This window comes from Panthera uncia, chromosome D2 (assembly GCF_023721935.1).
Source record: "Panthera uncia isolate 11264 chromosome D2, Puncia_PCG_1.0, whole genome shotgun sequence".
Classification (NCBI taxonomy): Eukaryota; Metazoa; Chordata; class Mammalia; order Carnivora; family Felidae; genus Panthera; species Panthera uncia.
This window is the reverse complement of record NC_064818.1, coordinates 6,474,842-6,487,763: the sequence shown is the minus strand read 5'-3', so window position 1 is coordinate 6,487,763 and position 12,922 is coordinate 6,474,842. Positions and strand designations below refer to the sequence as shown.

The window sequence follows — 12,922 nt, the reverse complement described above, 5'->3', positions numbered from 1 at the left end:
GAGCTGTTCAATCTAAGGGAGGGTGGTTTCGGGACGCCTGGGTGGCTCAGGCGGTTAAACATCCGACCCAATTTCAGTTCAGGTCATGATCTCAGGGGTGATGGGATCAAGCCCCGGGTCTGGCTCTGCACTGATGGTGTGCAACCTGCTTCGGATTCTCTCTCTCTGTGCCCCCCCGCCCCCACTTGTGCTCTCTTGGCCTCTCAAAATAAATAAACTTAAAAAACTAATACGGTGGTTATCCTTCACCCACAGGTGTACATGGTAGGTCCCCACATAAAGGTTCACCTAGGTTGCTGTCCGGGGTTCCCTCTTGGGGAAAACCGGGTGGGGCTGCCTCAGGGAAGGTACCCGGAGGGGGGAATGTAGGCGTAGCTCCCCCAGAGTCCGGGTTAGGAAATGGCCCAGGTTCAGCTCCCACGTCCCACGACGGACTGGGCCCCCTGGTCGCTGGCCCTGACTCTCCGGGGCCCTCTCACCCCGCCGGCTTCCCCTAGGGCTTCTGGAGTCCCGATTTTGAGACGGAGAATCCGATTGGCTGGCCCCGTCCTCGTAGGTTCTTGGCCAGCCTGTGAACGGCTGCCTTCCGATCAGGTGCTCCTGCAGGCCCAATCCGCGGTGGCTGTGTGTCTGCACCTGGGTCACGTGGGGGAGCCCCCGGAAGTAGGAGGGGCTGGGCGGGTCCGCTGACGTGTGTCCGCTCGCGTCAGGTGTGAGCAGAGCGGTAGGTTTTGGGCCAGGAGCGTGTCCAGTGATGCGCTTTGGAACTGGGTTTAAGAATTTCATCTGTTTCTCTGTCCGAGTGAATTTGGGATGTCTTTTGGGGCATGTCTTCTATTCGTTTTCAGTAAATTTTTCCTCTTTTAGGACCGGGAAAGACCGCCTTGGTGACTGGCAGCGTGTGTTGTGGTAGTTTGGTTTGCCATTTCACGCTGAGTTTTCTCTGGAAGCCCTAATGTGACTTCAGAGTACGTAAAAAGGAAGTCAGAAAGTTCTCATTGTTCTGAGGTCCTTGAATTTTCACTAAATATTTATTCTTCGCAATATCTAAAAGGAAACAGGGTTCAAAAGGCAAGGCATTTGGATTAGTTTTTAAGGAACATCTATGGGGCTGCTGGCGTGCGTGCCCTGTGTTTGGGATGCGGATGCTGGGGGGCCTTCCGAGGACCCAGAGCGTCCTGCGGGACCAGCCCCGGGGGATCCGTGATGTGCAGGATGAGGACAGAAATCATCCTGGAGCCTGGAGGGAGTGAGAGGGGTTTACTGACGGTATAGACGGAGCCCCTGGGAGACTCAGGAAGGAGCAGGGGTCTCGTCTTTGTTTGGGGTGTGGCATCCAGGAACTGGTCAGAACAAAGGCGAGGGCCCGCGTGTTACTCCTCGGAGCCAGGGTCCCCGCGTGGGGACGGACGTCCAGCTCCGTGGTCTGGAATTGCCCTGTGATGGCTTCTCTCCTGGTCCTTCCTGGGACGTTATCTACTGTAGAGCAGTCATTGACTCCGTGTCCCTTACAGGGAGGACACACACTGTTTGCACATGCAGCGTGTGTGACGTCGGGGTGCTGGTCCTGGCAGGAATGTAAGCAGGGGAAGGAGCAGAAAGCGGATTTTTAGGGGGCCCTCTGGTTTCCCTATCTCAGTATGACGCAACCGAAGCTTAGGAGACCTTCTGACTGGTTGGGGAGATAGTGTTTCAAACGGATGCTACTTGGGACTACAGTAGATGAGACATCCCTTCGGTTGTAAGAAAGGATTGCAGCTTCTGGGCGCCTGGGTGGCTCAGTCTGTTGAGTGTCAGACTCTTCATGGTTTGTGGGATTGAGCCCCCGAGTCTGGCTCTGCATTGACCGCGTGGAGCCTGCTTGGGATTCTCCCTCTCTCTCTCTCTCTCTCTCTCTCTCTGTCCCTCTCCCATGAGATCGCTCCCTCTCAAAATAAATAAACATTTAAAAAAAAATAAAAAAGGGTTATAGCTTTTGATCCTTCTGTAATTAAACCATGTTTTGGTAGTGACATAAGACTGTGTAAAGATGGCTTTAATGAAAGGTAAATTATAACACAGCGTGAGGTGAAAGTAAGTCTCAATCCAGAATTTATTGGGTGCGCATGTGGTATTTTGAGAAAATGTTTTTGGTAAGTAAAAGGCCACGTGGAAAATTCCTCTCTTATTGTAAACACGTTTATTTCCGTTGTTCTTTCGAAGCCGGGCGATGGGCATGATGGACGGTGAGGGCAGCCGGGGAGGGAAGGACCTTAGAGACCCACAGGATCACACGGCTCACGACGAATAAAGCTTCTGACGGTGGGTAAGACTCCAGTTTTGAAAACGATGACTAAGTGTGGAGAGGAGAGGTGGGCGAACTGATCGGACGAGTCTGATTTGATGGAATGGGTAGGGGAAGACATGGTGGGATCTTGTGGATGATCGATCACCCAAGTCTGCCCTGGGTACCGAGAGCGGGAGGCGCACGGAGAAAGTGTGGCTCTTGCCTGCAAGGAGCCGTAACTATTAGCATTATTATTTTTAATGTTTATATTTGACACACACACACACAGAGCGTACAACCGAGGGAGGGGCAGCGAGAGGGGGACCCAGAATCCGAAGCAGGCTCCAGGCTCCGAGCTGTCGGCACAGAGCCCGACGCGGGGCTCGAACCCACGAACCGTGACATCATGACCTGAGCTGAAGTCAGACATTTAACCGAATGAGCTACCCAAGGACACCTTATTTTTTTAAATGTTTACTTATTTTTATTTTTTTTTTCCAACGTTTTTTATTTATTTTTGGGACAGAGAGAGACAGAGCACGAACGGGGGAGGGGCAGAGAGAGGGAGACACAGAATCGGAAACAAGCTCCAGGCTCCGAGCCGTCAGCCCAGAGCCTGACGCGGGGCTCGAACTCACGGACCGCGAGATCGTGACCTGGCTGAAGTCGGACGCTTAACCGACTGCGCCACCCAGGCGCCCCAATGTTTACTTATTTTTGAGAGAGAGAGAGAGTGTGAGCAGGGGAAGGACAGAGAGAGAGAGGGAGACACAAAACCCAAAGCAGGCTCCAGGCTCCCAGCTGTCAGCAGAGAGCCCGACATGGGGCTTGAACTCAGGAACCGTGAGATCATGACCAGAGCCAAAGACACTCAACCGACTGAGCCACCCAGGCACCCTAGGGAGCTGCAGTTAAGAACATCTGAGGAAGGTTATGTTGGCACAAACGTGGGTAGAGTTTTAGTAACAATCAGACCCCGCTCCGGTAAAGCAGGGCGGGCACTGCGGGCAGGGCCGTGGATAACAGGACCTATGATGATAGAAGGTTCTTCCAATTGTGAATGTCCCGGCACAAGTTGTAGGTGCCCGACACTCTTCTGGGCAGCCTTCTAAAGGGAAAATAGGGATAGATTTTATATTTGGGGAGGGGGCCAGGGTATCTGAAGATTCAATTAGAATAAAGAGATACTTTTGTTTGCAGGACCCTTTTCTGGGTCCCTTATGCCCTCGTTCCCATTGGTAAAAAAGGACAAGACATTGGCCAGGCGGACGGCTGGTTTCCGGGATTAAAATGAGATCCATAAAATGTCCAGGAAAGGCGCCTGGCCCGCGGTGGGGAAGCGCTTGGGTTCGTTGATGTTATTTACCTCCTTGGTCTCGCTGACCACCCACGAATGTCAGTACTGGTTTGGGTTTTCCTTCTGGCTGGACTGCGAGCTCCTTCCGGGAAGCCGCTCGCACATCTGTGTGGTCCCGGGCAGTAAGCGCTTGCTGAATGAAGGGACGAAGTACCTTTTCTTTCCTCCTTCTTCTGCGGGAGGCACTGGCCACCTCTTTGGGGAAGGGGAGAGGGGCGGTGGCGGGCATGAGGTCACACTCAGGTCTTCGGGGATTAGCCTCTAGGTGGTCACCGTTCACTGCACAGAGTACAGTTGCTTTCGCTCTTTATCACCTTTGGGAATGACTAGTACCTTGTATTTCTCTGAAAATGTTTGCACCCCCCCCAAATGCTCTCCTTCCTCGCCCACATTTTAGTGGGCTGCACTGTGTAAACCTGTCCTTTCCTTCCAGTGAACCTGTTCCTCCAAATTCCTCTATTTAAATGCACCTTCTAGAAGAGAGGGATGAGCAAAGCCTTCTGAGAGGCAGGGTAGTGAATGGGTGATTTTTTTTTTTTATAGTTTGTGTTTTCTTTTGCACCCCAGCAAGCAGCTCAGAGAAAGAGCTGGGACTTCCCAAGAGACTCATGATGTCCTGCATGTTGAAGCAGGGGTGGAGGACGAGGGGCTGGGAGCAGGCGTTCAGTTCGCCCTTGGCGCGAAGTCTTTAAATCTGGAAACGGTGGGGATGCTGTGCAGCGAGGGGCAGATGAAGGCTTTCCCGGGGTGTAATCCTGCGTTGTTCTCTCTGGCGAAGAGGGTGATGCCAGCCGCCAGCAGAAGGACGCCTGTGGTGTCCGCAGGGACACGTTGCACCGTCTGGTCACCGTGAACTTGACGCGGTGCCTGGGGCCCGGCAACCCGCCCTTGAATCCCTCCCCCATGAGAGACCGCAAAGGCTCTTCTCCAAGCAGAGGACAGAAAGAAACTGTTCAATTAAACTGTGTTTGTTGAGACTTAGATGCTAGGAAGAAGGTACTAACTCTGTACTTCGGGTTTTGTAGTCTCAAACTAAGGTCTCATGTGCGTTTGTTGTTCATGAGTGAGAATGAGAAAAATTTCAGTGGTTCTTACTATTCTAATGAAGTGTAATTTTCATAGAAAAATGTAATAAAAACGGAAAAATATAACTAAGTTAATCTGGTGGTCTTATGGTCTCTCCATATCATTCGTGTCTAATCACGCATCATCTTCCCCTCCTAATAGAAAAACAACTGAATCGTATGTAATTACAGAGTTTCGGACCGAGTTGCCCACAGCCACGCGTGCCCGCTGTGGTGTCCGTGTCTTGCGTCCGTGGGGGACAGCGGCAGCCGATCTCAGCACTGTTGTCCTATGGGGCCGCCTCCCCCTCGCAATCTGTCAGGCTGCCCCCCCCCCCGCCCCCCGATCGAGGAGGAAATGGTAAACTCTGGAAGGATTGGCTCTTCAAATACAAACCTGTAAAGTGGGCGTTCATGCCTTGCTGGGTTTCACGAACTTGAATCTTTTCCTTTCTCAGCCTTGCCTCTTAACGCTCGTTCCTTTGTACCCTTCGAGCCCCCAGCTCCACTGCGGTTTTTCTCGAGAGGAAGTCAGTGATAGTAAACACTAAACCCTTAGGAGGCTGAGCGTTGCTGCACAGAATTACTGCGCATAAGGGAAGGATACCTCCTTCTGTCCTCTCTCCTCCCGTTATCTGTCTGTATGCCACCGGGCTAATGTCTGCGAAGGTTCCTGTCTTACCGTACTTGGTCTCAACTGAACGTGTAGAGCCACCACGGCCTTATCCATGTAATTTGGATAATTTCTTCCCCTGGATGCTTGACTGTGCACGGTGAGCACACTTCCCTGGGACACAAGTCCCAGAAGGAACTCCCCCCTTAGTTTCTAACCAGCAGGTGTCTGTTGTGGAATCAGACCTTCAGCGTTTGCTGAGTACTCCCTGTGCCAGATCCCATGTCCGCCGGTCCCCAGAGAGCTCTCAGCCGCTTTCACCATTCTCTCCTCTCTAAAAAGAGTCCATCCAGATCTATTTTTGTTTCTGTCCTCAAGCCACTCGCCATCAACACATTAGCCCATCTACCAGGAGGAAGGCATGCCAATACCCTTTACTCAGGGCGAATCAAAAGCAATTTGAAACCGGGAACTTGTGAAAGGATCGTGAAATGATTTTGGAATGGAAAATCCAAAAATCACAGGTTGGGCGCTTTCATCACAGAGCCAGGCCCATCCTGTGTCTTTGGTGTCCCGTAGTCTTGGCGGGAACCTTTTCCTACTTCCTCACCGCGTGACCTTGGACGGGTTTGCAACCTTGGACAAGTTACACAATCGCTCTGGGCCCAGTGTCTGCCTCTGATCCGCTGGGGATCCTCAAGCCTCCCCCCTTTGCAGGGTTCTCATTAGATTAAATGTACAGGCATCAAATTAATTTGCACGTCACGTCTGACAGTCGTAGTTACTGTCATTGACGTTATTTTGCATTTACCAGTGAGGATGCAGGAAGGCTTTTTTAATGACATGCCTTTTGGTGAGTCCCTCACGTATAGTCTTCTATCCAGTCTTTTTGGATATTTTATTTCCTCTCCCTCTTCACGTAGCAGAACAGGCAGTTGTGGTTTTGAGCCGTGTTCCCTGCTTTTTGAAAGCACTTATGATCGAATTAAATATTCATGCAGGTAGGGCATGTCATTTGAAGGCGGCATTATCATTGTATCCTCGATAATTGTCTCGTGGCAGTTTGCCTCTGCATCTATGACTTTTTCTGACGGACATCATGTTCTTTTGATTCCCCTGCTGCAGTGGGAAAAGCCCGCAGCGCATGAAAGAAATTAACACGACAGAACATTACCCCTCGTGAAGTGTACGGGTTTCTTTCGAAACGTCTCCTTTGAGGTACAGAAAGATAAGTGGGCCTCCTTTGCGAGTGACAGAACTATTCAGCCTTCTGGTACTTCAGAAGACTTCTGGGGACCCCGAGTTACTTGATTCTTTTCCTTTAAGTGATTCATGAGCAGGGGCCTCCCAATATATTCCATATCTAGTTAGAATGGCCTCTTTTCTGGGAACATTTTCCTTTTGGTTTTTGGTGTCTCTGGCCCTCCACAGAAGCTGTAAAGAGGAAGAGTCTGGCTTCACCTAAGTGTGTAGCTTGGGGTATCACACTTACCCGCCCTGAGACCCGGTGCCCTCCTCTGTCTGCAGGCTTCATAGCCTTTGGAAGATCAAATGAGATCTGCATCAGTACCTTAGTCTAGCTTCTGGCACAAACTAGAAGCTGTTACCTGTATTTTTATAGGTGTCTTTGCAGCTATAAAAGGAGGTCCCAGGGCGCCTGGGTGGCTCAGTTGGTAAAGCATCCGATTCTGGCTCAGGTCATGATCTCACAGTTCGTGAGTTCAAGCCCCGCCTCAGGCTCTGTGCTGACAGCTCGGAGCCTGGAGCCCGCTTTGGATTCTGTGTCTCCCTCTCTCTCTCTGCCGCTCCTCCGCTCGCTCTCTGTATCTCTCTCAAAAATAATTAAACATTGAAAGAAAAGGAGGTCCAAACTCTCCCCCTCCCCGCCCCTTTTCCTCATGTCACCCCCAGCAGGACATTTGTCTTGGACAAATGGGAAGGCCCTTCCCTTTCTATTTATATCATAAAACAACTTCTCTGCCCTACAGTCTCTGGGGGGCTGGACGTTGACCTCAGACAACCATCCAGGCAGCCAGAACAGCATCCTTAGACCCGTCCCCATCTTTCTGAGAGAATATCTCCTTGTAGTCAGTGACTACTTGTCTCTCTTCCTAAAGCATTTTATTTTGGTCCAGGTACGGGGATTCGTGGATTCCCAGACAGATGCCTGGAGAAGAGTCCTTTGTCCCACAGGTGAAACTAACATGTGGTATTTGAAGTCAGGGCCGCGGCGACCTTGAGAGTGGTGGCCGCACATGTGTTTGCTTTAGGTGAATTAAGTGAGAACCTCAGGATTTCTGTGCTTTTCTGCATGCATGCATCGTCTTGATGCAAATGTTAGTTTCTTACAAAGGTAACTTTTCCCTCTTTCTGCAGGTACCTAACTCACGTATGAATTGGAAGGGTGATACTTCATTTTTAGTGGAGAAAGTCTTCAATGAAATGAAATGAGGAAGCGAGTCTGAGGCTTTAAGGGTATGTGGGTGGAAGGCTACTTATCAGCTATTCGTTCGCGCACAGTTGGTTTGTACACGACCTGTACACACGGTCCGCTCAGCCTGCTGGTGGTCGCACTTAGTGAAGATGAACATTTAAACGCGTTGCCACCCTTTTACTCTATAGTCGTAATTCTCCTAGTTTGAACAGTGTTCTTTTTTGTGTGTTTATCCTTCTCCGTATCACCAATGAGCAATTATCTGCCTGACGAGAGAAGAGACAGTTTATAAAAAGTGTCTGATTTTACGACTCCAGCTGTACCATTGGGTGTGCTTGGGGTACAGACTTGCATTAGCTTTGGGGTTTACGTGCTTCCTTCTATCAGGCGTTGCCTAATGAAGTTCACTCTGTATTCTGTGACAGCCAGAAATTAGCTGGGAAGTAGGGAAGAACGAGTTGTGCTATGGATAGAGAACAAGAAGTGAGCAGTAGTTACCCTGCATTTGAGGCGGTTTTTCTTCTAAGCAGTTTAGCACGCAAAGGATGCCTTTTAATTCGCTTCTTATTTTCTCCTAGATTGGAAGGAAGACTGATGCAGAAAGATACCAACATGGTTCAGGTAAATGGATTTTTAATTTCTTTGTGTACCTTTTCTGCTTGGTTTATATTTCCCATGTTTTCCCACCGAGAAGAACTCAAAAAACTATTTTTGTGGTCAACCTGACATAGAAGGAATGTTTTGGGTGTATAGAGGTAATAGTCAAACGCATATTTATACCATTTAATTAATTTAGTTACACGTGTATATTTAGTAATTGTATATTTACATCAAACAGCAGTAGAACTAATGTTTTTTTCCTACCTCAGAGTAACTTTCTTCCAACTCTTTCCATACACATCTGTTGTCACTGTCTCTGTCATAAGTCACATTTTTGAAGCCTCCAGAACAGGCCACCGTTTATTGGTCTGCAGTGGAGTGTATTTGGAGTCCCTGTGTGTGATGCTGTAATTGGAAGGTTTACTCCAAGCTGTAAGTAACTGTTTGCCCGATGTTAGGACAGTTGCTGGTTCCGTTTTTTCTGTGTCGATGAACATCGGAGGTCTCCACTATGTAACAGTTTGTAGGTTCGCTCTGTTAAATACACTTTCCTTCTTTCTTCCTTGCATCTACTCGTTCATTCATTTTATTTATCTTGACGTAATTACATGCACATTGTTTACAATTAGAATAATAATCGTAACAGCCACCCCTCTTGTTCTTAGACTGTCATTATCCTTTGCCCCTGTTCAACTCCTTTACTCCTTATTCTCTCGTTTGCTATTTTCTTTAAATTTTTTTTTTAACGTTTTATTTATTTTTGAGACAGGGAGAGACAGAGCATGAACAGGGGAGGGTCAGAGAGAGGGAGACACAGAATCTGAAGCAGGCTCCAGGCTCCGAGCTGTCAGCACAGAGCCCGATGTGGGGCTCGAACTCACGGACCGCGAGATCATGACCTCAGCCGAAGCCGGCTGGTTAACCGACTGAGCCACCCAGGCGCCCCTCTCGTTTGCTATTTCTAAACAACACATCGTATGCTTGAAGTGCCATTTACTGATTTCTTTTAAAATTTTAGACTTCTACAGATGGATATCCCGCTGAGGATTTAGCTCTCGTGTGTAACCCTTTACCCTCGGTGCACACCTGCTCTTCCCGTCTCCGTTTTGTGGCTCCCGTCTCGTTACAGTGTGTGGATAAAGAAATATTTAACGTTTACTTGATTATGACTGTATTTGCCTGTGACTGAGCTTTGTGATATTTATGTTGAAACGTCTCGGGCTGTTCTGCTTCCCAGTTGGCTGTGCGTGAACAGTTTTATTTCTCTGGAAAACGTTTGACTCTTTTCTCTATCCCCCAAACTCTGAAATTTCCAACTGGGATGTAGGTCGTAGGATCTTTTGATGTCAGTGGTCCTTTCAATCCTGAGGCTCATTTCCTTCAGTTTGGACAATTTTCTTGTACTATTTCTTGGATAATTTCCTTTCTACTCTTGTTTTTTTTTTTTTTTTTTTTTTTCTTTTAGTTAGATATTTGGGCCCTGTGGTTTGATTCTCTTATTTTATTATGTTTTTCTTTTCTTTTTTCCTTTTTTTTTTTTTCTGAACTATTTCCTGTCTCTTTGTGTTTTTGTTCTACTTTCTGAGAGATTTTCTTAGGGTTATTGGACTTTTAATTTCTGCCAGCATGTTTGTGATTCCACACTTGATTTTTATTGGTCTCTGAATATTTTATTTTAAAAAATAGAATGCTGTTCCTGTTTTATGGGACTAGGAACGGTTTGGGGAAAAGATCTGGGGTTCTAATTACCCCCCTCTTCTTTCTTTCCTTCCTTCCTTCCTTCCTTCCTTCCTTCCTTCCTTCCTTCCTCCCTCCCTCCCTCCCTCCCTCCCTCCCTCCCTCTTGCTTGCTTCCTTGCTTAAAACAAAATTTATTTTACCTTTTAGTTCTGTAGGTGAGAAGTCTGATGGGTCTCACTGGGCCTCAGTTAAGGTGTCTACAGGCCTTCCTGGCGGCTCCAGAGGGGAATGTGCTCCTGAGCGTTTTCTCGCTTCTGGAGGCCCCCTTCCAGGTGGGGGCCTCTTTACAGGAGCAGTAGCAGGTCAAATACACCTTGTACTGCATTACTCTGACCTCTTCTGCCTCCCTCTGTCACATTTTAGCACCCTTATGATTACATTGGACCCACCTAGATCATCCAGGATTATCTCCCCCCACTTTTTTCATTATGGTAAAAAACACAAAGTTTGCTATATTAACCATTTTTAAGGACATGGTACAACAGTGTTAACTACATTGACGTTGTTATGCAACAGCCCTCTAGAACTTTTTCATCTTACAAAACTGAAACCTTGTACCCATCGGTACAGTTCCCCTTTTCTCCCTGCCCAGGCCTCAGGCAGCCACTCGTCCTCTCCCTATTTCTAAGAGTCTGACGGCTCCAGATGCCTCATGTGGGTGGAACCTTCCAGTATTTGTCTTTGAGTGACAGGCTTATCTTACTTAGCATGATGTCCTCAATTCCTTTCCTGTTATAACCTGTGACAGGATTGCTTCATTTTTTTAAGACTGAATAATATAGCATTTTATGTCTGTCACACTTTGTCTTTATCCATTCATCTGCTGATGGACATTTAGGTTGCCTCCACCTCTTGGCTGTTGTGAATAGTGCTGTGGTGAACGTGGGTGTGCAAATACCTTTTTTAAAAAATTATTTTATTTTTTATTAAAAATGTTTTTTCCATTTTTAATTCAACACAGCACACAGCGTTATATTAGTTTCAGGTGTACAATGTGGTGAGTCAACAGTTCTGTACGTTACTCAGTGCTCATCGTGATAAGTGTCCTCTTACTCCCCTTTGCCTGTTTCCCCCATCCCCACCCACCTCCCCTCTGGTGACCATCAGTGTGTTCTCTGTAGTTAATGAAGAGTGTGTTTGTTCGTCTCTTTTTCTTTGTTCACTTGTTTAGTTTCTTAAATTCTACATATGAGTGAAATCATATGGTATTTGTCTTTCTCTGACCGTTTCACTTAGCATTATACTCTCCAGATCCATCCGTGTTGTTGCAAATGGCAAGATTGCATTCTTTTTCACGGCTAAATAATATTCCAGTACACAGACACACACACACACACACACACACACACCCACCCCATATCTTCTTTATCCATTCATCCGTCAGTGGACACTTGGGCTGCTTCCATAGTTTGGCTCTTGTAAATAATGCTGCTGTAAACATAGCAGTGCATGTATCCTTTCCACCTAGTGTTTTTGTATTTGGGGGGCAAATACCCAGTAGTGCGATTCCTGGATCATACGGTAGTTGTGTTTTTAATTTTTTGAGGAACTCCCGTACTCTTTCCACAGTGGCTGCGCCGGTTTGCACTCCCACCAACAGTGCACAGGGTTCCTTTCTCTGCACATCCTCGCCAACACCTGTTGTTTCTCGTGTTGTTGATTTAGCCATTCTGACAGCCATCTGTGTGATGGTAGCTCAGGGGGTGTTGATTTTCGTTTCCCTGATGCTGAGCGATGCCGAGCATCCTTTTATACTCTTGTTCACCGTCTCTGTATCTTTTCGGGAGAAACGTCTGTTCAAGTTCTTGGCCTGTTTGTTTTTTTTTTAATTGGGTTATTTGTTTTGGGGGTTAACTTGTAGGAATTCTTAATATACTCTGTGTTCTAACCCCATTATGGTATACGTAGTTTGAAAATATTTTCTTCCTTTTCATTGGCTGCCTTTTTACTGATTGTTTCCTTTGCCAGGCAGCGTTTTTAGGTTTCACGTTGTCCCATTTGTCTATTTTTGCTTTTGTTGCCTGCACTTTTTGGTGTCCCACACAGTTAATCATTGCCAAATCCAGTGTCCTGAAGCGTCCCCCCGGTGCTTTCTTCTAGGAGTTTTATTGTGTCGGGTCTTACGTGTAGGCCTTGAATCCATACGCATGGTGTCCAGTAAGGGTCTAACTACTCCTGATGCAGACTTCTCCCTGCCCCTCATTTTAACCCCTTCCCCTCTCCTGCCCAGGAACCACCGCCCTCGTTCCTGAGCCTCTCGGGAGCGGTCAGCGGGCTTTTGTTTCCTGCCCGGGCAGTGAGCTTCCTGCTCCGCTCTGCTCAGCAGTCACATCTCTTGTCTGCTCCAATATTCTTTTCTGTTCTCGTTGTCCCTTGGGATTTTTCTCTTTTTTTCTCTCGTTACTGTAATTTTAATGGGGATTTAGTGGGAAGCAGAGATCAACGGCCCTATTCCCTTGGCCATCTATCACTCCCCAAATCCAGATTGATTTTTAAAATGATATTTAAAAGACTTTTAAAAAATGTTATCTCATAAATGCTATTGTTAGGTTATACCTCCAAAAAAAAGAAAAAAAAAGGTTCAATCTACTCTCCTTTGTTTCCTTTTTGTTAAAATGTCTAAGGCTAGCATTAATTGAAATAATCTTCCCAAACGTTTTTAAATTCAGAATAAACAGATTTTTGTTCATAACGTGAGGTCTCGAATGTAAGATGATACCATTTCCTGAGGTATAGTTTTCTTATGGGGCGAAAATCCTTGATTTATTTTTAGGTGTATACACCGTATGTTGGTATGATCAGGAGACGGTGTTCTTTAATGTAAATGTATTTTACTCGGATGCATCCAT

General features: G+C 47.2%; 1 protein-coding gene across 1 annotated transcript in view; it reads left to right on the top strand.

Moving 5' to 3' along the window:
* The window catches only part of LOC125933549 (translation initiation factor IF-2), a 170,775-nt gene that overhangs the window by 128,649 nt on the left and 29,204 nt on the right, over positions 1 to 12,922 (top strand). Inside the window, exon 3 of the mRNA XM_049646663.1 lies at positions 8,313 to 8,355. Coding sequence (XP_049502620.1) covers positions 8,313 to 8,355 — 43 coding nt within the window. The remainder of the gene's footprint in view (positions 1 to 8,312; positions 8,356 to 12,922) is intronic.